The 25,395-nt window shown below is 39.5% G+C and overlaps 1 protein-coding gene across 1 annotated transcript in view; it reads left to right on the forward strand.

The window, feature by feature from the left end:
- Positions 1–19,709, forward strand: part of LOC101864242 (glycogen debranching enzyme) — a gene marked incomplete in the record, with an annotated part of 59,312 nt that extends 39,603 nt beyond the window's left edge. The window contains 14 exon segments of the mRNA XM_035971360.1: positions 476–747; positions 1,678–1,811; positions 2,880–3,013; positions 4,804–4,982; positions 5,689–5,791; positions 6,201–6,426; positions 7,466–7,577; positions 8,373–8,508; positions 10,377–10,489; positions 11,845–12,056; positions 12,801–12,898; positions 13,815–13,902; positions 14,270–14,458; positions 16,047–19,709. Of these exon segments, the coding sequence (XP_035827253.1) occupies positions 476–747; positions 1,678–1,811; positions 2,880–3,013; positions 4,804–4,982; positions 5,689–5,791; positions 6,201–6,426; positions 7,466–7,577; positions 8,373–8,508; positions 10,377–10,489; positions 11,845–12,056; positions 12,801–12,898; positions 13,815–13,902; positions 14,270–14,458; positions 16,047–16,133 (2,083 nt within the window).
- Between the last annotated feature and the right edge of the window lie 5,686 nt (positions 19,710–25,395).

Raw genomic sequence — 25,395 nt, forward strand, 5'->3', positions numbered from 1 at the left:
GCTTTCTCAATTTTACCTTTGTCTCAAGTTGTTTTTTGTGACTAGCATCTGTGATTAATGGTCAGACTCTTGGCCATTGAATGGAGAAGATGGGAGTTGGATTCCCATTTTGGGAAGTTATTTTACTCCGTATCTCAATTAAGCAGAAGGGCTCGAACTCAAATAGCCACTGAATCAGAAAAGTTAAGTAAAGTGAAGAGAATTAAAGTAGAGCAAAGTAAAGCAAAGCAAAGCAAAGTGAAGTGAAGAGAAGAGAAGTTAAGTGAAATAAAGTAAAGTAAGTAAAGTAAAATGAAGTAAAGTAAAGTAAAATAAAGTAACGTAAAGTAAGTAAAGGGAGCAGAGGGGAAGAGAATTAAAGTAAAGTACTCAGCCACTCACTTCAAATCAGTAGTTCCTTTGAACTCCACAGTGTGAGACATTTGCCCCCCCCCCCCCCCCCTCCCTTTTTCTATCCCCCTTTTGGTTTCCCCAGATGTGTCCTCCCTGAACAGGCGAAGGGAGCAATCCTGGACATCCGGCGGGGCCTGGGTCAGTTTGGCTATATGATGCGCTCCTACAGCGGGAACACCATGTTTGATGACACGTGGGACACCTCCAACTTCCGCGCCATCGTGTCCCGCTTGTCGCTGGCTGACCTGAACCGCTGTCTGTTTCGCATTGACCAGGAGGAAAGGGACGACTGCTATGGGTTTGGAGCCTATAGCATTCCCGGCGCGGGCAATATGGTTTACTGCGGACTCCGAGGTTAGATTCGTTTTTATCATATGTTGTCACTGTTGCGGGTGATGTGCGTCACTTAGGTTTTTCTTTTGTAGCTTATGCAGATTGCTTGAGACACAATCAGCACATTGCTTCTGTTTCTGTATGACTTATCACTTCTGTGGAAATCCAAGTGTTCCACACCTCTCCTTTATCCATGTTGCACAATTGATCTCGAATGTTTGATGTCTTGCTGTTGGAATATCTTTCAAGACTTATTGTAAAAGAATACTTACTTCTTTGTATGTTTAAGCTGGGACTAAAAACATCTAATAAAAGCCATGTTCATTTTACGGCTCCTTTATCATTTGTCAGACATTAAATTCATAAATACAGTCAAAATAGTAAATCAGGAAATGATGCGTTTGAGACTAAGGCCGACTTCGGATATGGAAAGGATACCCAGTGACGAAGAAGGGGAAGCAGTTTTAATGTAGTACGGTTTTGGATATTCTGGTTATGTCTGGCCAGTTTTCCTACTTTGCTGAAGTTATGTGTAAAGGGGAATAAGTGCACTCTATATAAAAATATAGGTGGCTTGTGTGATGTGATCCTGGTACCTCTTTTTAACTTCAGCCGTTCTATTCATGGGAAAATGTAGCTGTTATAGTGCCCACTCACTGTAAACATAAATTTGATAAAAAGCCTATAGAGTGTGGGCTTTTACACTGGTTTGATTTGATCTTCCTTTGCTTGTGGGTGGTTGGCGGGTTCTCTTGTTTGGTTTGCTCCTTCTGTCCTATCAAACATCTGTCGCCCTTTTCTCCCCTCCTTTTTTGTGTTTGTTACTCTCTCGTAACACCTTCTCCAGCATTTTGAAGACCTAATTGTGTTGCAAGTGCCATAAAAATTTGTTACTAAAACACCTCACTAAATCACCTCACTAAACATCTTCCTTTGTTTCTCTCCTTGCAGGTATCCTTTCGATGCTGGCATCCATTCGGCCAGTGAACGACTTAGGTCACCCTCTGTGTGGGAATCTGCGAGATGGGGACTGGCTAGCCGACTATACTGCGAACAGACTTAAGAAGCACAAGACTCTGGAAGACGTAAGATTGACGCGCTAACACAACCTTTTGTTCACATCTTTTCCTCCTCTTTTTCATCTTTGTTATTCTCCTCTCATCTTCTTCCTCATCCTCTATGTCCTTCTCTTCTTTCTCCCCATCCTATTTTGGCATCGGTAGTCCAGTGGTTAGACTGTATGCTTCCCAGGAAGTTGAGATTGTTTCAGAATGCTAACTTGTCTGCTGGGGTAATAATATAGATTGTAAAGCGCACAGAGCTTGCTGTTGAGCAGGAATTTGTTCTTTACAAATGCCATCTATCTATCTATTCCTTCTCTGCCTTCTTTTTTTCCTCCCAGTACTTCTCCTCCTTCTCCTCCTCTTCCTCCCAGTCCTACTACTTTTTCTCCTTCTCCTCCTCTTCATCCCCTTCTTATTCTTTCTCCTCCTTTTCCTCCTACTCCTACTTTTCCTCCTCTTCTTCCTCCTCCTGGTCTTACTACTTCTCTTTCTCACAACCCTACTACTTCTTCTCCTCTTCCTTCCCATTCTACTCCTTCTCCTTCTCTTCCTCTTCCTCCTTGTTCTAATACTTCTCATCCTTGTATTCCTCCTCCTCCTCCTTCTTCTTCTCCTTATCCTCTTTCTAGTCTTTTCCTCATCCTCCTCTCATCATCCTCTTCTTTTACTTGTTATCTGGGGGGGGGGGGGGGGGGGGGGGGGTTCTATTCTTTCCTGATTTTTTTTTTTGCTTGTATGACTTTCTTTGTTCTGGAAGACAGTGTGATTTGCCTATCAAGTATCCATAAACTTTGTCCAAGAAGGTAATCTTAATTGCTAGCTGCCAGAGTTTCTTTTATTTAAGGTCGGGATTAATTTAGAAATTTGTCTGGAAAGGCCAATTCTTGATATCTGCTTCTTTGTTTTCTTACGTATGAAAATTCACTTAATACAGGATCAAATTTGACTCTACTAAGCACAATTTGGATTCCTAGGGACGAAAGGTGGCGCTCAGTTTATTCTTTGTCTGAGAAAACTAAGTGTTGGATCTGACCTCCTCTCGTAGATTACATATTTGAAGCAAGCGTATACATTGTTTCTTCTTTTCAGCTGGGGAAGTGGTTTGAGGCCATCTTTGCAAATCTCAAGCTTGTGCCACGTTTCCTGGTGCCATGTTACTTTGATGCCATCGTCACCGGGGCTTACATGGTACTGCTGGACACTGCTTATGAGCTTATGTCAGAGTGAGTTGTTGCCCTTGACTTTTGTGTCTGGTAAAGAGAAAGAGACGGTGACTGATAATGTACTTTAAAGAGATCTGCTTCTTTTTATCTGTGTATCCTAGTATGTTCCTGACAAAAAGGGGGGCACTGTTAACTCAGTCGATGCCGTGGTTGACTATGATGCGCATAACCCTGAGTTAAATTTTTAATGGGACTTCTTAACCATCACTATTTGAAGAGTTTTTCTATAGTTCTCCACCCCCATGGCTTTGTCCTTTCGGAGATGGACATTAAATCAAAGGTCCAACAGCGTATATAAATGTAACTTTACAGAGTTGATTTGAGCATCAAATCCATACCATACTTTTCAATATTTAGCAAAATATTTGTCATGAAGGACTCGATGATGACAACAAAAAAAAAGGAAGAGGTTTCTGGGGCATAAAAGTGATATTTCATTGTCATCTGTTGCATACATCCAATAGAATCACTTGTCTTTGATGTTAAGGTTTACTTTATAAAGAAGGATCCAGTATAGTTGTGGGTTTTTTTAAGATATCATTTCATGACATTTTTTTTTATTTGCTCAAAACTGTGATTAATGGTCGAGGCCATTATTGTAGCATGTATAGGCGGATTGTTATAATCTTTAGATTGTTATAGTCGATAATGGTCTTGCAGATTGCCAATAATTGTAAATATTTTGCTCAGGATATGTCACAGTCATTGTTTTCGTTATGATTGTTTTTCCTTTTGAATGTCAAAGTCAGTGGTAGTGGGTGGTTGGCGGGTGCTTTTGTGTGGTTTGCTTCTTCTTTCCTATGAAGCATATATCGTCCTTTTCTTCCCTTCTTCTTTTTTATTTTTGTTACTCTCTTGTAACACCTCTAATCTTCTAGCGCTCATATGACCTTATGCAGTTGCGAGCGCTGTAAAACCTCTACTAAAACTAAACCAAAATCAGTGGGGGTTTTTTCTTCTTTTTTTTTCTACATTGTTTTTTAACTCACTCAGTCCGAGATATCTCTGTCAGTTCACGGGCCATGTTCAATCCCACGGCCGAGGTAACTCAGTTCTATAGTTTTGTTCCGTTTATTAGCTATTTCGTTTCGGAAGACGGCCTCAAGTTTTATGAAAGGTCAATTTATTACTTTCCCGGCCAATTCTGCCTAGAGGGGTGCTAGAATTTTTTTCTGCTGTCATTACACACTGAGAAATCGCGTTTTTTATGAAGGCACTTTCAGCACGTTTGTTCGCAGTGATCAGCTGAGCATGTCTCACAATCAGTTCTCTCTGCCTTTCTCACACATACATTTTTTTACTCATGAAAGTATTCAACCGTCTGTATTATACTTGACATTTATGCAGTTGCGAGCGCCGTAAAACCTCTACCAAAACAAAAACAGACAGACACTCACAAGCATATTTGAATATCAATATAGGCTTGCTCTTGCTCATTCGGCCATGAAAAAAATAATAATAAGCCCCTAATAATGCCAAATTTGTTCAACACCCCAAAGCAAATCTACTAAAGCTACCTACTTCAAATTTGGTACGTCTAAAGGTCCATCTTAGGTTGTACTTTGCACCAAATTTCAAAGCAACTGAATGATATTTGTGGTTACTAGTGGACCCTTCCTTAAATACCAAAATAACCGGTTTCTGGGTAGCCTACAATTTCGGGGAAAACTCCCAGGATTGAGTGAGTCTATGATTTTCACAGGCTATTATTGTGTTCCTTATTATTGTCACAAAGTCAGTTAATGTTTTTCGTACGATTGTCAATGTCAGTGAATGTTTTTGTTCCCCAGTTTCATCAAGGACGGGTCCTTTTTTGTGAAAGCTCTCAGCATGACCTCACTGCAAGTGGTGGGCTATGCCCCACAAGCCCGCTTAGCGCCGCTCTCCCCGCGGCTGGTGCCCCGCCCTCGTACAGAGTACAACAACTGTCGCAAACAGGATGAGGAGGCTCCACTCTCCATGTCTGCTGGTAGGTAATCACTACCTTAGAATTACAAGGTTCTATCTGACATTTATGGCTGTTTTGAGTTACTAAGACCATGATTTCAGAAACCAAATGTTCTATCTGCTCCATCAAAATCATAAGATTATTCCGTGTCGTCATCAAAATATTCAAAGAATTGCATTAGATCTAGCAAAAGTTTTACATGTTGTGAAATTCAAAATTTTTAACATCAAATTTCTCAAAACTAGGTACTGAGCTGATACAACTTTGTAATTCTAGAGTAGCCAAATGGGTAAGATGGTTGGAGAAAAATGTTTCCCATTTGTTACACCCTGTAGCTCTTTCCTTCAGTAAGGCGTGTCAGAACAAAAGACAGCTCTGGAAGAAGAAAGACCCTTTCAGTGCCTGGCCAGTGACTATTTTCGGTTGTTTAGTTGAAATATATTGTGAGCTAGCCATCAAAAGTCTCCACAGTGCAGCACCCTGTACCAAAGTTCAGCAGAGGAAAACAGTATAAAATACCATCCCCTATGAAAACATCCTGTCTGACAAAGCTGGGAATTGAACCTAGTCCCAGGGGGTTGAAAGGCCATAGTCAAGTGTCTTTCCCCTCCACTAGGAAAATTATCTTTCTTACTCCGAGTTCTGTGGTAAAGGTTTTGAGAGAGAGAAAGAGAGATGCGGAACAACCTTTTTATAAGTTTCTGGGGTTTTTTCTGTCCTATTTCAGGTTTCCCACACTTTGGTGCTGGTTACATGAGGAACTGGGGTCGTGACACGTTCATTTCTCTCCGAGGTCTGCTGCTGATAACGGACAGACGGGAGGAGGCAAGGTGAGCAACTGTCATCAAAAATACTGTAGTGTTAAGCTGTCTGCTTGATGTTATTGCTGACTTTCTGCAAGAATTGTTTCTCTTTTGATAAGCATGGTGGCAGATGAAAAACTTACCATTAACATTTTTGTGTTTGTTTTGCTGCATCTTTGATGAAATATGTTATTTTCATATTCATTTAATTTAGTTATAAAAAAGCTAGGTACTTAAGATCACAAGAGCATTAGAATAATTTGGTTTTTTTATGGTATGATATCATCCCAAAATAAAATATTTCTCTATAGTTGTCTGCTTCCATGTAATTTTAGTTTAAGGGCACTGTTGTCCTGTGTGTTTACCACTGGAAGCCTGACCTGTACTGTGTCATTGCTTCACATCTATGTCACTGGATACCACCAACTCTCCTCAGACACATCATCTTGTCATATGCTGGAACATTACGCCACGGCCTCATTCCCAACCTGTTGAATGAAGGTAAAGGATCGCGGTTTAACTGCCGTGACGCTGTCTGGTTCTGGCTGTACGTGATCCGGGAGTACTGCCTGAGTGACAAGAACGGCTACAGTATTCTCAAGGACCCGGTCAGCCGGATGTACCCCCAGGACGACTCTCTGCCACAAGAGCCAGGAGCAGTGGTGAGTCAAATGGACTTCACTTCCGCTGGAATTTTGATTTTGGAATGATACCCCCTCCCCTCCCTTATACTTCTTATAGCCCTGTAGCTCCATATATATAATTTTCCTATTATTTTTGGGGCTAGCAGAAAACAGCAAAGGGTGTTTTTTGAACATCAGCCTACTTCATTGTCCTGAAATGAAGTTCATCATCATCAATACCTTTCACCCCTGGCAGGGTAAATGCCACATACAAGTTCCTTCCATTTATCTCTGTCCTGAGCCATCCTTCCAAGCTCGTTCCAAGTGAGCTTCATTTCTCTCATGTCCCTTTCCACGCATCTCGTCCATGTTTCCCGTGGCCTACCCCTGCCTCGTGCTCCTTGTGGGTTCCACTGCAGTGACTGTCTTGTGATGAAGTTGAAATGAAGTTGCTTGTGATAAATGATTAGAAAAGTCTTTTTGAAGGTTATGCTTGTTTTTATGCAAACTCATTCACTTTGTTCAAGACTGAAGACTAGCTTTGAGCTATGAATTCTTATAATTTTTGTGTAGATTTGTTAGGTTTCTGTTTGTCTTTTTATTTTCAGTCTTAATAAGCCTCACTGTTTTATAAACATCACTGTTTTGGAATTCACCCCTTTCCGTTTGCTCATTATTTTGAGAATGTGTGACCTTCACAGTTACACACCTTTTTATCTTTCTATGAAAAATTTATCATCATTGTTTACAGCAGAAGTGAATCTTTCTAGAGACTGGGCAAAAGCTCTAATTCAGTGATTCAGACTCAAGATATAAAAAAAGGAAATGGAGGTGTTCAGTCATAGTCACATTTTCTTTCATTGGTACAATAATGTTGTAGATCGTACGTGTGTGTGAATGGGTGGGTCACTGCAGAAGGACATGCGTGTTTTTTTGTAGAAATGTGTGACCATGTTTATACTCAACTTCATTAACCAATCATTCTATAACACAACAGCGGCCAATTTCATAATTTTATTATCCGTCCTCCTTCCCTCTCCCCCCCCCCCCCTTTCCACCACCCAATCCAAACAAACAGGAGCAACCACTCCACGATGTGATGCAGGAAGCCCTCAGCAGACATGCTCTCGGGGTCAAGTTCAGAGAACGCAATGCCGGAACACAGATAGATGAACAGATGACTGACGCTGGTCAGTGTATTGGCAGATTGTTTTTGTGAACGCAGTGTAATAATTATTTCAGATAACAAGAGATAGATGAATAGATGAGAGAGGCTGGTTTGTGTAGTTATGCTATATATAAACAAGTTGTAATGTTTGACATAACTGTTGGCAAATAAGTAAATGAGAAATGCTTGTTTTTGTACCTATCAAATACTTCTGTGGGTGGTTTGTAAATCTTTATGATAATGGAGGCTGCAGTTTTGATGAAACTCGGTGAATTTTGTTTATTGACAAAGAAGGGGAAGTAGCATAGACACCATGTATGACATCAACTACCTTGTTTTTACCCTTTCGATTGCAAAGATCCATTTTACGCTACATCAGGTTTTGTATTGTTCATTCTCATGGGTGTTTGGAAAGTGCCACTGGTAGGTTTTATCCTCTTTGCTTTAACTATTGTTTCTGTGTGTCTGCCTCGTTTTTTCGTGCCAAAAGTGATTTTATCATGAGAAATAGTGTTCTGATGGAGATCATTTTCACAGACTTCTCTTGGTAAAATTGTGATCAAATGATACACTACACTGAATCGGAAGTATGGAAGAAAGCTTTGAAACTATATCAAATTTGATTGGTTTAGTTTTAGACAGAAACATTCTTCAGCTTGTCAACATCTCTTTGATTAAATATTAAAGCATAGGTGATGTTTCACAATTTGTCTATGAAAAAGGTGCGTTTTCTCAAATGGAATTAGAAGCAGAATAAAATTAGTAGGAAAATGACGGTATGATGAGCACTGTTTAATGTCTGTCGTTTGTTTGTCAGGTTTCAACAATGAAATTGGCATTGACTGGAAAACTGGTTTTGTCTTTGGTGGCAATGAGTGGAACTGTGGAACTTGGATGGACAAAATGGGCAGCTCAGCCAAGTCCGGAAGCAAAGGCAAGCCAGCCACACCAAGGTCAGTCTCACTGGTGTCCCTATATAGATTCATTAGTGAGGTTCTTTGTTCATAGTTCATTGTTTCAGAAAGCAACATCCCTGCACTCCGGACATGTCCATTGATGCTCCGTTGCTCTCTCCAAAATGTTGCCGAGGGTCCTTCTACTGATTGTGCCAGTGCACATCTGGTTGAACGTTCTTCTCTTCTTTCCTGCAAGGATGGCAGATTTTCCGCTTCCTTTTTTTATTCCCAAAAGCATCATCCTCTCCACGGCAGTACTGGCCTCTGCCTCCCTATCTTCCTCCTCAATCAGCTGGCGAGAGAGACATTTCAGGATCTCAACCCTATCTGGTTGAACCGTATTGTCAACTAAGGTGGCCTCACCAGCCAATCTGTCGGCTTTTTCATTTCCCCTAACACCTGCATGGCCAGGGCAGAAAATCCATGTGAGCGATCGTATAGGCGTTGGTTCGATAGCTTGAATCCATTCTGTTCTCAGGGAACCTTTTTCGATCCTTCTGAGGGTACACATAGAATCAGTTATAAGAACAGCTTGGGTTGTGTGGGGGCGATCTTGGGTCATCCAATCAAGTGCTTTCGTGATGGCTTCAATTTCCATACGCATACTTGATGTAGCCCTACTGCAGGCTCCAGATGCACTGTGTATGGTTTTATTGTTAACGAATGCAACAAATCCCCATCCACTTCTCTGACTATCTCTTTTCACTGAACCATCTGTATAAATTATAGGATCCCCTGCTTTTGAGTTTGTGTCAGCAATCTCGTTGATATCGCTCTTGTTGATGGCAGCCGCAACATTTCTTCTGTCTCTGCCCATGCTTATTTTGACCTTGGTGAGGTCCCTGTATTCTCCGGCCACCTGTTCCCATTCTTTGCCTAGTGGTAGGCTCTCAGGTACACAGATTGTTCTCAGGGAATCCTCTGCTTCTGCCATCCAAGATTTTCCTCTCTTGATTCTGACTCTCCTGTTGTCATGAAGTGCTTTGTGAAGTGGATGATCCTTCTTGCCCATTACACTGAGATACATCTTTGCCTGAGCTATCCTATGGCGTACTCTGATGCCACTTAAACCTAGCAAGTAGCGCATGCACAATATTGGAGTGTCCTTGGTGCAGCCCAGCACTGCTCTCATTGCCTCATTCTGCACTCAATCCAGCTTTGCGATCTGTGTGTCGGACAGCGTGAGACAGCCCAATCCATAATCAATGACAGACAGGACGACCAGCTGCAACATCAGGAAGAGCACTCTTTGCGGAATCAGAGCGGCCGCCATGGTCTTGATTGCACCAACACCTCGTTTGGCCTTTGTTACCACATGATTCACATGCTTGTTGAAGGATAACGACCTGTCGAAGACGATTCCCAGATACTTCAGCTCTGACTGTGTGTCGATATTAGTGAGGTGAAATAACTTACACAGTTTTTCCCGAATTGTGGTTTATTCTTCAAGTTGGCACATAGGGACACTCAAAGAGTTTGCACATCTTTCTTGCCCACTTCTCAGCCCATTGGTTAGCATTTGGGTCATTTGACTCGTGACTAGAATTTTAAAAAATTTTTAAGGACTTTGTCTCATGAGCTGATGTCATCTTCGCTTATAATATTACCTGAAATAATTGATAAGATTGCCGTCACACTTTTGTATCTTAAAGTGGGTGGTTGATTATGTGCTCTGGTGTGTCTGCTCCTTCTATTTCTTTTCCGTGTTCCTATTTTCCAAGTTTGATCCTTGCAAAATGTGGCCATTTTCCTTTACCGACTTGCATTAAGCTGCATCTCAGTGATTTCATCATCTTGAAATAGAAGCAGACATTTATCTAAGTTTATGGTTGTGAATTTGTTTTTGTGTTTTTGTTTTTGTTCAGAGATGGATCAGCTGTGGAGCTGGTGGGGCTGTGTGCTGGTGTTGTGCAGTGGCTGGCTGAGGCGAACAGCTCAAAACTCTACCCTTATGATGGTGTGGAAAAAGAAGTTAATGGTGAGTATTGTAACCAACTCCACATGTGAAAGGAATTATCGAAATTAGATTAGATTAGGTTTGTAAAAATCCCAGTATGTGCGGTATGTTAATATTTGCTGAACAACAGTTTTGTTTTATATTCAGGTTCTCCCCCATCCTTTTTTTCATTTTCATTCTTATGAAGACGGCTTGGCAACAAGAAATATTTGATCCTTTTTTTAGGCAATTTTGACTTCATGAGAATACTAAATCTTGTATAATGTTTTACATTCGGAGCTGTTTATTTTGGCGCTCATATGACCTTATGTAGTTGCGAGCACCGTAAAAGGTCTACTAGAACTAGGAACTGTTTATGTATTTGCTGACCTAAAAATTATGCGTGAATCGATGATTATAGCACAATCGTTGACCGCTTTAATTTGGAATTAAAATAATGTGTTTTGACTGAAGACTGTACTTTCGATCTATGCCTCATGTTGACAGCATGTGCATGACTTGGAATATAGAGCAGTTAACTGTTGAGATTGGAGACCATAATATACTTTGTAGAGATCAAGTTTTGCCAAAGTTGATTTTGAAGGTTTATGTTCTGCCACTATCTGGCTGCAATTAATTCGAAATGTAAACAAGAACAGTTCTGTGAAAGTGTTACCCCTTGCCTGTATATTTTTGTTCTGTACTTTTAGCAAATAAAAGGTTTTAAAGAATTGTCTAAGGAAAATGCCGCTTTTTTTTCCACGGGTGTTTTGGGGGTTCAGTATCACATCTTTCATGACAACAGTTTTTTTCAAAAACAACTGCTAGAAAAGTATTTTCATCCAGTTTATGCTTATAAGACAGACAATCGCACTACAAATCGTCATATGAGATTAAAAGGATTCTATCTGCATTTTGTGAATGTTTTGAGTTCAGTTTTGGGTGGCCCTTGTTCTATCTGCAGTGCACGACATAGTGATCCTCATTTTCTTCTGAAATGTTTATTCTGTTGAAGAAAATTACACATGAAAAAAAGTTTCTATCTGCTTTTTTGTATCAAAATTCACAAACGTGCATGTCCAACATGTTTAACGTACCTAAAATATAAAACCCTTTCAATCTCATACCACTAAATATGTATTATAGATGAGAGAGTGCAAGCCACTGTGGATTACACAAATGCATGAAAAAGGTGAAAAAATTCCTTGATCTCTCTCATTTGTAAATGCAACAAGTTGTCAGAGAATTGATCAATAATATGGCTTAAAATTGTGAAAGTGAAACCATAGGAAAGCTAGTCAGAAACTCTTAACTTGTCAGATTTACAAATTATTGTCAACAATACACGTTCAGAGTTTGAGAATCCTTTTAGTCCTTTTATCCATCTCTCTCTTCAGGTCAAAAAGTGAAAGTGACATACAAAGAATGGTTTGATAAAATCAAGACCAACTTTGAGAGACAGTTTTACATCTCACCAAAGCCGGACAAAGAGAACGAGCCTAACCCAGAGCTGATCAACCGGCGTGGGATGTACAAGGACAGCGTCAACGCAACACAGTTTTGGGCCAACTTCCAACTGCGTTGTAACTTCCCAGTCGCCATGGTTGCGGTAATCAGATTTATTATTCTAAATAAGTGTGAGGTATCTTGGTGAACTCAGGCGCTTGTCAAAATAACGAAATCGGAGGTACAGGCGTTTTTCCACCAGTTGGGCAATATTTTTTTAATTTATGCTTTTTGGCTCTACCCCTTTTATTCATTTAAAAACACATTTCTGTGTGAAGTTAACTGAAAAACGTTGATTAAAGGCACAAAATATGTCATTTTTTAGTTGTCAAGGACTCTATTAGTCTTTGCTCAGTGTTGTGTTCTCAGTCTCTGCTTGTATTGAAGCTATCTTACAAGCACAAAAGAGAGCTGCAATATAAAAACAATATATTTGAAATTAATAGTAGAATGCACATCAACAATGGCTGCAGCTGAGAAGGTCCTTGTTTGGAAGGAGAACAGACAGGCCTAGTCAAAGTTTGATTCCTGGGTCTGTCAGATAGGACGTTGTATCTTTTCGAAAGGTACTTTACCCCTTTTCCTCTATTCACCTGGCTATTCATAGGTATAGGGCATTCATTTTTTGTGATTAGAAAGTACATATTTTGTAATTGTTATTATCTGTATTAGTACTATTAATATGATGTTTGTGTTACCTCTGAAGTATTTTATGTATAAATTCTTTATGCCATTGTGACCCAAATTTCGCCTCTAGGTTTTCATTTGACTAATATTTTTCTTATTCTTGGATTTCTAGATGAGTTATTTTGTTCTGACTCATGTTTCTGTTTGTGGTCCCCTGCAGTGCCCGGATCTGTTCACTCCGGAGAATGCATGGGCGGCCCTTGAGAACGCCGGCCAGATCTTGCTTGGCCCCCTTGGAATGAAAACCCTGGACCCAGCGTAAGTCACCTTGATTTTAAAGAAAGAGGAGTTGGGATGTAATCAGCCAGTGAAGTTAGTGGCTGTCTTAGAAAAGGGATTTTTTTTTTCTTAGTAGTCTTGTGGTCTTGGCGAGTGTTCCTCAGTTGGTGATCAGACATCCATTCGATTTTTTAAATTATCTAGTCTGCATTCTTTTCTTGTTAATTTTTTTTTTCTTTTTTGGACTTCTTTTGTCTGATAAAATACATCAGTGTCACAGCATCTGGAGCCGTGGTTATTTTTCAAAGTTTATCATTTTGATAAAAATGGTTGCTAGGTTTTAGAATTTTACATTGCACCTTTGAGAGAAAGAGAGTGGTGTGTTTGTGTATGAGTGTGTATTCATAAAAATACTCACTACTAGTGTACAAGACCAGGACAAATTTCTCATTATGAGGTCAAGTTTGCTGTTGTCATGTCATAGATAGTACATAGATCTTCTCGAGATACTGTTGCTTAAGTGGCCAGAATTTGTGAACACAGGCACGTGTGTCTCAAAGATGACAGGAAAGGATACTTTATGACTTTGTATAATTTTGGGTCTTGACCTCCCAGTGAAAAGCTCAGCAGTCTTGACTCTGTGTACTGAAAGTTTCTTTGAATTTTTTGATTCTCCTATTTTGTGGAAAGCCTGTGACGTACTTCTTGTTTGCCATGAACTCATGTGAGCCTTGAGATTTTAGGGGAAAGAGCCTGTGCTTGAGAGTTGGAACAGTTAGATTGGTGCAACGTTACGGGTGCTCAGGGCCATGTCATATCATTTTCATGTTGTTGGACCGATCTTCCCTTGATTCGGATATATTGTGTTGAATTTTTTAAACCCAAAACGAAGCCTCTAAATTTATTTAATCTGTCTTGGTCTCTTTCCAACTCTCCCACCCCTTCTCTACCGCAGTGACTGGGCTTACCGTGGTGACTATGACAACAGCAATGACTCTGAGGACATTAATGTGGCTCAAGGCTGGAATTACCACCAGGGACCTGTAAGTCTTGATGCCAGACTCCTGGTATTGTCTTATTCTTAGTTTACATACATGCTTCGTAACTGGCGTGCTCACTCCAACACAACGATGGTTAGGTGCAAACTCTGAAAATCACCATTTTTCATTTTGCACCCAACCATGGACATATACAGCCAATATGTATGTAGCCAATCTTTTAGCTGATGTGTACATTCCCACTTACATACTACAGACATACATGCATACTCGAACATGAATGTGAAAACATGCTCGTGACAAAGAGGGTCACAGCAAGCCTCCTAAATGACCTAAATCATGTCATTTGAAGTGTAAAATCACTTACTTTTAAAAAAAATTGATGTTCTGTTTCTTTTCCCCTTTTTTCTAGGAATGGGTGTGGCCAGTGGGCTTCTTCCTGCGTGCCAAGTTGTATTTTGCCAGTAAACTGGAGAAAACACAGCCAGGCATTCTGGAGAAGACCAAGCTGTATGCTATCTCCGTGCTCTGCAAACACTATGCTGAGATCTTGAACAACCCCTGGCAGGGACTACCGGAGCTCACCAACTCAGACGGAAAGGTGGGGGTGTTCTTTTTCAGAACACTGATTTGTTCTTAGGTGTTTTTTTTAGTTTTAATAAAAGTTTTACAGCATTCGCGGCATATAAGTGCAGAAGATTAGAGATGTTACCAAAGAGTAACATACAAAAAAGGAGAGATAAGGACGACAGATGTTTGATGGGAAAGATTGAGCAAACCACACCGATGCATCTTCCAACCACCCATTAATTTGTTCTGTTTTTAGTTTGTTCAGTCACTTCACTGCTTTGGACGACTTTAACTCGGAGGGCATTTTCAGCTTCAGTCTTTTGGTGCATGAAAAGACACAAAATGGCCAAGCCTCATTTCAGAGTTAATTGTGATTTTGGTTAAGTTTTCATCACTTTTCTAGTTGTATTGTGTTCATATGTTTGTGTGTGTGTGTGTGCCTTGAGAAAGGTCCCAGTTGTCGGAAATATTAGATATTAAATTAAGGGCATATTCTTGTAGCAAATTCAATGCTGAACACGCTGGGGGTTTTTTAATTTTGTGAATATCTTGAACTGTTTTAAAGATATGCCACATTTTGTAACTCAGGGTTAAGAACAAAGTTTTGATAAAAACCCTATTTCTAGCACATTTTCAACCTTTGGTGAAGTACAATATGTTGCAAAAATAACTGACAAAAAATATTTAGACTTAAAATATTATAAAATCCTTTCAATACATTTTTTTAAGAAACTGGTTCGTCGTGTGCTTTTTGATGGAACTAAATTTATGACCAAGTGCCACTTTTTTTGGCCTTTTCACTCTGTTGCTCAAAATTAGCTTGGTCGACAACTGGGACCTTTCTCCTGACAAACACACACGCACACGCACACACACACACACACACACACACACACACACACACTAGCATTTTTCGTGATCTATGTACGTCCCTCCTACTAATCTAGCCATAAGTGCAGACTTCCATCTCTGTTTAAAGTCATATAACCGCTATAACTAGTGAGCAGCAATGGACATGCAACTTGAGGCAGGACATTTTGTAAGATGGTAATGAATGCTGATGCTAAGGGTTGGACTAATGTTCAAATTCTCAGCCGTTTTGTCTTGAGGCAAGATGTTTGTAAATGAGGCCATCTACCCGCTCGTTTTGTTCTGAGAGGTGATAAAAAGCCTTCACTCAAGAATTGAACAATTATACAAATGTTCACAACTTCCAGTACCATGTAGCACTGTTGTAGCACTGTTTTGTACATGGGGGGTTGAATTTTTTTTATTTACTCTGATAGTTAGAAGGCCTCTCCTTATGGACACCCTACTTCTTGCCTGTTCTTTTATTGTTTCTGTCTGCATTGCCTCTTCCCAGCACTAAAATCAGGGATACCATTTTTTGGAGGTTCCCCCTCCGTATGTTTTTTTCTGATATTCTCTGAAATGTGTTTGAAGAACAGTTTTTATTCTCAGCATTTTGTGATTTTTTTTTATTTGTGGCTGCTTACTGTCTTGTTGTTTGCAAATACAGCTTCATAGATTTTCAGTTATTTCTCAAAATCCCAGTGGCATCCTGTATAATAATGTTCTTCTCTTTAACTCACATACTGATTTGTTGTCTGTATTCTCAGTACTGTGAGGGCAGCTGTCGCACCCAGGCCTGGAGTGCAGCCACAATCCTGGAAGTTCTGTACGATCTATCCAAGCTGGAGGAGTAGTATCTGTCTACATAAGCCTGCTCAGCCTCTGGAAACCGCAACAATTTGAAAGAGACTTTCAGTACAGATTGATGAATGTATGTCAAATAGCACTTTCTCAAACTCATCTGTTTGCGCGTGTGACCTTGCCAAGTAGTGCACACTGCAAGATGGTTTATTTCTCTGTCTGAGGTATTGATTTGGAGGTGATTCGAAGGTCCTAAAAAAATCTAGTGGTGCCATCTTTATTTTTGTGTGTTTTTATATTACTTTTAGAGTGATGTATCTTGTGTACAAAGAGTGGAAGTAAGGATTGAATGAAACAAATTTCTATTTGAGAAGTGAGAAACAACACATTTTTACTTGCACAAGTGGCACACATCTTAAGATTTGCACACTGATTTTTGAGGATGCTATCTGTAGAGAGTGAATCTTCATGTAGAGTAGGCCTACTATCTTTGATCCTGCTAGGCAGGACCCTGTCCCCATAGGTGCAACTGGATCTTTCTCAGATTGTCTTAGATAATGACAAAGATATTGAGATAATGTGATGTGGTTTAAAGGTGCAAATATTAGCTTTTTATCTTCTCTCGCTTCAATGTTCTGCTAGTGAAAGTTCTGAATTATGTATTTCATGTTGAGAATATGTATCTTCTTTGTCTTACACGAACTTTCAAATTGGTTTTAAAATTTCTGACTTTCTTGCCCGGTATAGATCAGCCTTTCATTTTGACTTTTCATGGTGCTATAGAGTAACCATTTGAAACTCTGTAGTGATTCTTTTCCACCTCTTTACAACTGAAACTGTTATTTTTAAAGTGAAAAAGGTCAGTATTTCTTTCTCTTTGGGTCGCATGACAATGTTTCCTTTTCTAGTTTTCACCACATATGGAATTGTGGACCTAGTGACCTGATGGGTGTTTTTTTGCTCAAGAAAGCTGTTTCTTGATTTGGTGTTTAGTGTGAATGTCAACCAGACCTATCGTTGTTCACATACATGTTAAAGATGAATAGTTTATCAAACTCAAAGTGTCATCTGCTGGAAAAGCTTTAGACCCCATTACATGATGGATGTTTGGTTCCATTTGTTGGATCCGGTTATGATTCTTAACATAATCAACTGCATTTTATAATAAATATTTATTATATCTGTGCTCTTTCACTGAAGGCCATTATTTTACATGTACACACCATGTTATATTCACATTAATATAAATGTGCATGTGTCACAATGTAGTGGAATCAGGCGCTCGTCAGTTTTCAGCATGCAAAATTATTTGTATCATTTTTAAGGTTGTCCATTTGTCTTGCTTTTTATGAAAAAAGTACTCATCTACTTTGAATAGAATTCGAGACATTTGCAATTGAAGGAGGTGGGGCACCTGGTTTCAGAGGTAAAATTACCGAGAAAACGGTGGCCAAAGTTGGGTCACTTCCAAAGCGTGAGAGTCCTTGGAAATTGCAAACTTACATTTTTTGTGCCTGTAATAAAAAAATTTAAGTAAAATCCACACAGAAATGTGTTTTTAAATGGATGTAAAAGGTGTTTATCCAAAAAACAAAAAAATCTATAAAAATGGCCAAACCAGCATAAAAATGCTGGTACGGTTTCTTCGATTTCATTATTTTGACAAGCGCCTGATTTCACCACATTGTCTCACATATGTATTCTCTACATTTACGTGAATTGTACCCTGTAATGCTAGAAAGTTCAGAGGAGAGAGAAAAAAAACCATTTCTTAGAAAAATGTATTTTGTAATCAATTTATCTACTTGAATAATGTTTATTTACACTTGGTGTATGAAAGTGTGTTAGCAAAATCTTGACATGGTAAACATAGGAATGATCCTTGCTCATTATTGTGGACTTGTGGGACCCGGGTCAGCGGTGTTGATTACATTTGGTCAGGTTTGCTGGTATCAGCATTTGTTGTCATTGTTATCGTCAGTGCGGAGCGTCTATAATGACGAGGACTATGTTGTTTTTGGAAGTATATACCTGTAGATTATGGGTACAACCGCCGAGCTGTGAGGAAAATCTGTCGACACTGAGTGGATGTTTATACATTTGTTGTTTATTTTTGCATCTTTAAAACTCTATGTGTGTGTGTTTGTGTATGAATGAGTGTGTGTGTGTGTGTGAGTGTATAATATGAAAGGGATAAAGTCTTTTTCAATGTTTGTTTTCATTTTTGTCTCCAAAGCAAACAGTTCAGGGTTCCAATTGTTGTGATGCTATGAATAAACTTCATTCGGGGATGTGAAATACATTTTGGATCATTTTAGATCCTGTGTTTTTAGAACAGGTAATCCATGACTCTTTTTAGAAAAATATTAGATTAACATGTTGGTGCAGGTATGTTACTGCTGTAAGTTTAAACTGTCAGTATTGACATTCCTGTTCTAAACTCGTTAGTGAAAGTGTGTTTGTGTGTGTAGAATAGTTTTCCTATTTATCCTGTGCTGTGACATGTCTTTCAGCTGTTGCCAGAATTTGCTCATACTTATAGAGTAAGCGAATAGAAAATTGTGATGAACTTCGAGTGATGCTTGCTATATATCCCAGACACTGGTCAGAGTAGGTGTGAAGTGTCAGTGACTGACCTCTTTGGAGCTTAAGGGTACACGCAACTTATTATTTCTACAAGTTTTAAATTTAGAACTTGGTCCACAGCTCTCACTATATGTTACTTTTTCTCAGCAGACTCGCAATTTTTAAATCCATTTTGATGTTTAAAAAGTGTAGAGCTTTACCTAAGAAATTGACCAGGTTTTTGATCCCGAAAAAGAGATAGGCAAATTTTCTTCAAATGTCTACATATCATTTTGAACAAGTCCACCTCAAATCCCTAAGAATAAAGAAATTTTTACCTGTGGGTGGGCTAGAAACTGATTTGTACAAGAAAAATGACCCTATGTGTGGTTTCTAAAGACTTGGTCAGCATTGTAGATCCCCTCGCATGTTTAATAACTTGTTGCAGGGTGAGTATCAGCTGTCACTGTCAAGTAGTTTTGCTACCAGCTGGAAAGTCATAGACTGCAAGTTTTAGTCTCTGACTTTCATGTTTCAACTTCAGGGGTTGTCTTGTAAGGCTAGTGTTTGCGGCCAGCATTTGCAGCATTTATGAAGTGAAATGGTGATACCCTATATGTAAGAGATAGGTTTTGTTGAAGCAGTAATCATGTTTGTTACTCTGTCCTAATGTACAGAGTTGTGATGTTTGTTTTTCTACTGTCTACTCTACCAGACTGGTAGTTTCTTTACAATACACTTTAGTTTTATCGTTTTGCATAACAACACAAACTCTGTGTGTCAACGCTATTTTTTTTTTTAGAAAAATCATCTGCTAGAGGTCAAAGTTAACAACGCATATTGAGATTTGTTTGTTAAAGTGTGATTTATTCCCGTCATTGCTCATAATTATTGTCTTATTCTTTTTTTAAAAACAAATTGTACAGCCGAACCTGTCCTTAAGATCACAGAGAAATTTGACCAAAGTAGACCAGTGGCCGTTATGGATTGGGTCAGAGTTTTGATGATCACTTATTAGACTTGAAAAAGTCAACAGATGGTTTAAAATCTGAAATCTTGATAAATATAATCTTTCCATTTCATTTCCATTAAATTTGTTGTCTATTTTGAGAGCTTCTTTGCTTTGACTGAATATACACACTCAATTGGATGACAGGTTGGCTGAAAATTTTTGTGGCAAGTAACTGCTGTAAGGCCAACTCGTCGCGAAAATTACTGACCAAACCATGTTGGATAGAGACCACTATAGACAGGTTAAAAATATAGAAAAAATGCAAAGTTGTCACGGAACGGTGGCCCATTAGACCAGGTGACGGCTAAGGAGAAGTGATCACTAAGACAGGTTCAACTGTTTTGTTGTTTTAGTAAGTGATTTACCGCATTTGCAACACAATAAGGTCATATACGTGCCGCAAATTTGAGGTGTTACAAGGGAGTAACAAACATGAACAAGAAGGAGGAAAGATCAATGTTTGATAGGAAACAAGAAGCAAATCACACCAGAGCACCCACCAGCCACCCACAGTTCAACTGTAGCGGCAAATGTTCCTTTCTGATAACCTGCTCACTGAACTAGTGCCATGTTTTGCCCTCATGTTACCTCACAGCTGTATGTTCAGAAGGGATTGTGGATGGTTGGCGGGTGCTCTGGTGTGGTTTGCTCCTTCTTTCCTATCAAACATCTATCGTCCTTGTCTCTCCTTCTATTTTGTATTTGTTACTCTCTAGTAACACCTCTAATCTTCGGCACTCCTTTGACCTTATTGTGATGCAATTGGTGAAAAACTCTTACTAAAATTAAAAATTAACTGAAGAGATCTCTTCTTATGATTCCATCACCCTCTTGGGGACTGCTGATAAATGCTACGGAGATGAAAAGGAAAAATGACATGTCTTCCATCTATTTTCTTTCAATGTTTTTGTTTGTTTATTAACGTTCTGTTTGTGTATCTGCAGAAAGCAAAAGGATATTTTGGGAGGTTCATGTCGCCTAAAAATTTGTAAATAAAAGTCTTTATTAGTAAACAAACCAGATTTGTCTCCTACGGTAAATGTGTTTTTAATATAAGTCCCTCCCCTTTGATTTGAAATGTCACCTTTTTCAACTATAGTCTAGCATGCACATAGCAAAATCGGCGGGGCGGGATCATCTTTTTCTTATGTACAAATTTAGTGTAATGTTTTAAGCAGATGTTCATAGCGTAGAATAAACGTGTATGAAAAAATTAAGAACCTGAAAAGAAATGCACTATGTGCTTGTTAGACTGAATATATTATTTTGATTTTATACAGATTCCTTGCCTGTGACCTTATTTTGGCACTGTGTGACATTGATACAGTGTCTGTGATCTGGCCTTTTACCGTGCAGAAACAGCTTTGTGAAGGAAAGCTGTAAAATGCAAAGGGAAAAAACCCAGAATGGTGCTATGTGCATTGAAATTAGCAAATCCTCCTTTCAGCTGGCTATTTCTGCAGCCAAATCAGTTCTGAGCATTGGCATGTCGTTGAGTCAAAGATGAGGATGTAGTTATTTATGTGGTTGTGCCAAATTTGGCATGAATAAGAAACTAAGAAAATAAGAAACCATGAATTATCTTACTTAAGATAAATTTAAAAAATGCTCAGTTGATAAGCTGTGATGATGTCAGAATAACATCCAAATTTAATATACCACATGTACCATCATGACTGCCTTTTTGTGTTATTTTGTTTGAGTTTTGATGTGTTTTTGTTGTTGGTCTGTTTTTGGATTCTATTTTGTTTGCTACTTATGTATTATTGTTAAAGCGAGTTGAAATGGAGAGTTCTGTGATGCTGAGAGTGTCATATTATGCTGGTTTCTGTGTGAATTAAGAAGACATATAGTTTTGAGCTGATACGGGATATGCTATCCATCTTTGCAGAAGTGTGTTCAGTCTGTGCTTCTTTCAGACAGTGTGGTTTAGCTGAGAAAGTAAAGAAAACATGGTTCTCTCAAAGGTCCTGACCATCAATGATTTATTTATAGAGCCATCCATGTTCAGGTGTGATCAGTGCAGGTATAGAGAAACAAGAGCAACAAAGTTTCACCAATGGATAAAGTGGTTTATGAAGTGTTTTGCTATTGAGAAAATTCTCGGAGCTGAGATTGAGATGCTGATAAGGAATGTTACTTCTTTTTTTTCTGCCAAGATGTTGATAAGAAATGTAATTCCGGGGGGGTTTTTCAGCCAAGATGCTGATAAGGAGTGGTTAAATCATATATTACTTAAACTTAAAGTCAGGTTTTCTGAGGAATCATTGTTCGTTTTGTTTTTCGTTGTGGATCGCGCCTTTAAGATTCCCACAAAAGTAGTATTTCAATTTTAATTTTCTGTCATTAACCCCATCTTCTTTTTTTTTCACTACACTGCCACCTCTCTTTTGAGCTTACAGTGTTCATAGGCATGCCATGCTTCTGGACATGCTGCCTGTTATGCTTTTTGTGTTTTGTCTCTACTGGGACTAGCGCTGCATGGATAGTTTGTCCGTGGTGTGATAGGAATAGTTCAACGACTATCTGTGATATATTGATGTTGATGCAATTATGGGTGAAACTGGAAGTATGATGTGCTGTTTTGGGTGTGGTTCAAAAGTTTTTAAACTAATATGTGAGTCATGTTTCTATGCACGCACAACCCTCTTAGTGTGTAAACTTACACATTGATGACTTGGTGCAAGACCTCCAACAAACGCCAGATTGCAAACTGTTGTTTGGCGGAGTCTTGTATCCAGCCATAGACTAATTTGTGAATTATTGTCTCTGTGTGTGCGCTCATGTGTGTTTATGTGTGTGTGTGTGTGTGTGTGTGTGTGTCTGAGAGAGAGAGAGAGAGAGTGTGGGTTGGCAATAATGTATGCATATGGGTAAAAATGGAGTTTGAGTTACTTGTTTGTCCTTGGCATTTCAACTTTTTAAAAATTGTGGTTCCTATTTTTTTGTGTGGCAATTTTCTGTCGAAGGATCTCTTTCTGCTTCTTTCCTGTTTTGATTGTTTTATAACAGTGTTATGACATCACTGGTGTTTTTCCTTTATTATACTTCCCTGTTTGTCACCATAGGTCATATACTACTGGCTTACCTTTTAACATTAGCCAATTGAGATCTCACAGATATGAGTAGGAAAATAAATATTCATCTGAGATTTTAATGGTCTTGGTTATTTAAAAAATGAGCTTTTTAGTTTTAGTAGAGGTTTTAGGATGCTCACAACTGCATTCGGTCATATGAGCGCCAAGGGGTGGATGTCAACAGAGAAGTCCTTACAGGGAATCAGACTTACTCTGCTCACCTCTCTTGCCTCAACAGCACAAAGTCTGCTTCGACTATCAAGGCACCCCGGAAATAATGGGTCACAAGAGTGTGACAAACATACAAAAGAAGTAGAGGAAAAATGACAATAGTAAGGATTATAAAAGAAAAAGCAGCAGTTCCCTGTTGTAGATCAGGCACAGTTATGAGCATGACATTGATGGATCAGCCCATTTACAATTCTACTGTGCATGAACGAGAAATGTCCCCCCTTTTAGGAATGGCCTAAAGACACTTCAGTCTGTGGCACCGCCCCGAGGGTGAAATGAGCTTTCTCAGAGTATTTAGATTAGAAAAATCCTTTTGGCTTTGTGAGATTCTCCTTATAGCTTCACTTGTGGTCCCAGAATGAAAATATGTTTCTGTTTTACGATGATGTGTTTGTGTGCGTGTATGCGTGTGTGTATGAGTCTGGTGACCTTGTGTGTTCGTCTATACTAATGAGTGTACACCTATTGTGAGCTCATGAAGTAGAGTGCTTGACATACAAGTTTTTCTCTTGTCTCTCGCAGTAAAAGTTTAGATGACTTAGGACTCCCTGTTTGTGACTTAATCTTATAAACTCCTCCTGTATTCATAAATACACAGAGTCAACCCCATTTCTTGACATCTTTTTGTGTTGTGTTTTTTTCCCCTCTTTGTGGGGGTTTGGTGGGGTTTGCTCCTTCCTTCTTTTTTCCTATCAAACACCTATCGTCCTTATCTCCCCTCCTTGTTTTCTTTGTATTTTTCTCTAGGAAGTAACTTCTAATCTTCGGCACTAATTATATGACCTATTTTTGTGTTGCAAGTGCCGTAAAACTGTTATGAAAACTGAAACTGAATTAAGACGTAAGAACTGTGGGTGGTCTGGTGTGGTTTGCTCCTTCTTGACTATCAAACATCTATTGCGTTCAGCTCCCCTCCTTTTTTGTGTTTGTTTCTCTCTTTTACCACCTCTAACTTTCGGCACTTATATGACCTTATTGCGTTGCAAGTGCCGTAAAACAGTTACAAAAACAAATAAGAGGCATAGAAAATGATGTGGATTTGGAATGTACTTTGGTCCAATGGAATAGTCGAACCTGCTCCACCGGCTACCCGAAAAAGACAATCACCTGTGCAAACGGTCACTTGCGATTTCCTCCCATATGTTTTTGTTCATTATAATGATGATTCTGTGTAAGTGTAAGCCAGCCATCTAAGACAGCCACTTTTCTCCTCAAGAATAGATGGCCGTCTAAGACAGTGTTGACTGTAGTGTCTCACCTCCTTGCTCCAGCTGGACTGAGTGATCCGGTCTGTGGGGGTCTTGGTTGTTCAAGGGCGTCAATCATAGGTCCTTACTCTTTTTGTTGTTTATGTCTGTCGTCTGGCTCTTTCCCAGCACTAAATGTGCTGATGTTATTGTATCGATGTTTTTCTCTTTAATTACTCAAACAACAACAAAAATCAAATTGGTCCAGTTTCAGACCAGTCCTTGTGGGGTTCTCGTGGCCAAGAGGTTAAGGTGTTCGCCTCCCATGCAATGTCCCGGGTTCGAATCTGGGTAGCGACCGAAAAAAATCTTCTCTTAAATTGTCTCCTTTCACCTCCTTTCCTGCTCTCTAGCAATGTTCTGTCGTCTGCTTTCGTCTCCGCTTTCTGCCCCCCACCCCCTCACCCTCTTTGCCCCCTCCTCTGGGCTCCTGACTCTTTCTGCAGCCTTTCTACTGTTTCTCCTTGGCCCCTTCTTACTGCTGTGTTTCAGCCACACCCCTGATCTTCAGGTAGGAAAGATCTACACCTAGCCATCTCGGACAAAGGCGAAAAATGTCGGTGGTCGCGTGTGCAAGTTGCGCACGTTAAAGATCCCTTGGTGGTCTGAAATCGGTAAGAGGAGGCTTCAGCCGCCACCCGGGCAAAATTCAAAATGTCCTACCAACTGAGAATGTTTAATGTGTCCCGCGCGCTCATATGACCTTATACAGTTGTGAGCGCCATAAAACACTTACAAAAAAAAAAAAGACCAGTCCGTTTGATGTCATTATTTGACCAACCGAGCCAAAGCTCAGAGAAGTTCCAGGTTCAAATCCCAGCGGGGCAAATTTTTGCTGTATTTGTCCTGGAATTGTTTCCTTTCAGCGCTATGTCCTGACAGAAAATCTTGTTTTTCACCACCAAAGTGGCTTAAACTGTGGCTAATATGAAGGCTCAAATGCAGTAGTCTCCATCGAGTATTCGCTGCTAATCTTTATGAGGCTGAAGTGTCAGGTTTGCCATTTCTAAACCAGCTCATAGCAAACTGGCCGTGTTGAAGCTGACTTACTTTACAGACCAACTAGATAGAACTTGACCCTTTCCATGTCTGGAATCCAGCTATTTTTCCTCACCACTTATGATCCTATCTCGCCTTTTGCCAGCCACTAAGCCAATCTGGTCCAACGTCATGCGTTTTTTAA

This window comes from Aplysia californica, unplaced genomic scaffold (genome assembly GCF_000002075.1).
Source record: "Aplysia californica isolate F4 #8 unplaced genomic scaffold, AplCal3.0 scaffold00423, whole genome shotgun sequence".
NCBI lineage: Eukaryota > Metazoa > Mollusca > Gastropoda > Aplysiida > Aplysiidae > Aplysia > Aplysia californica.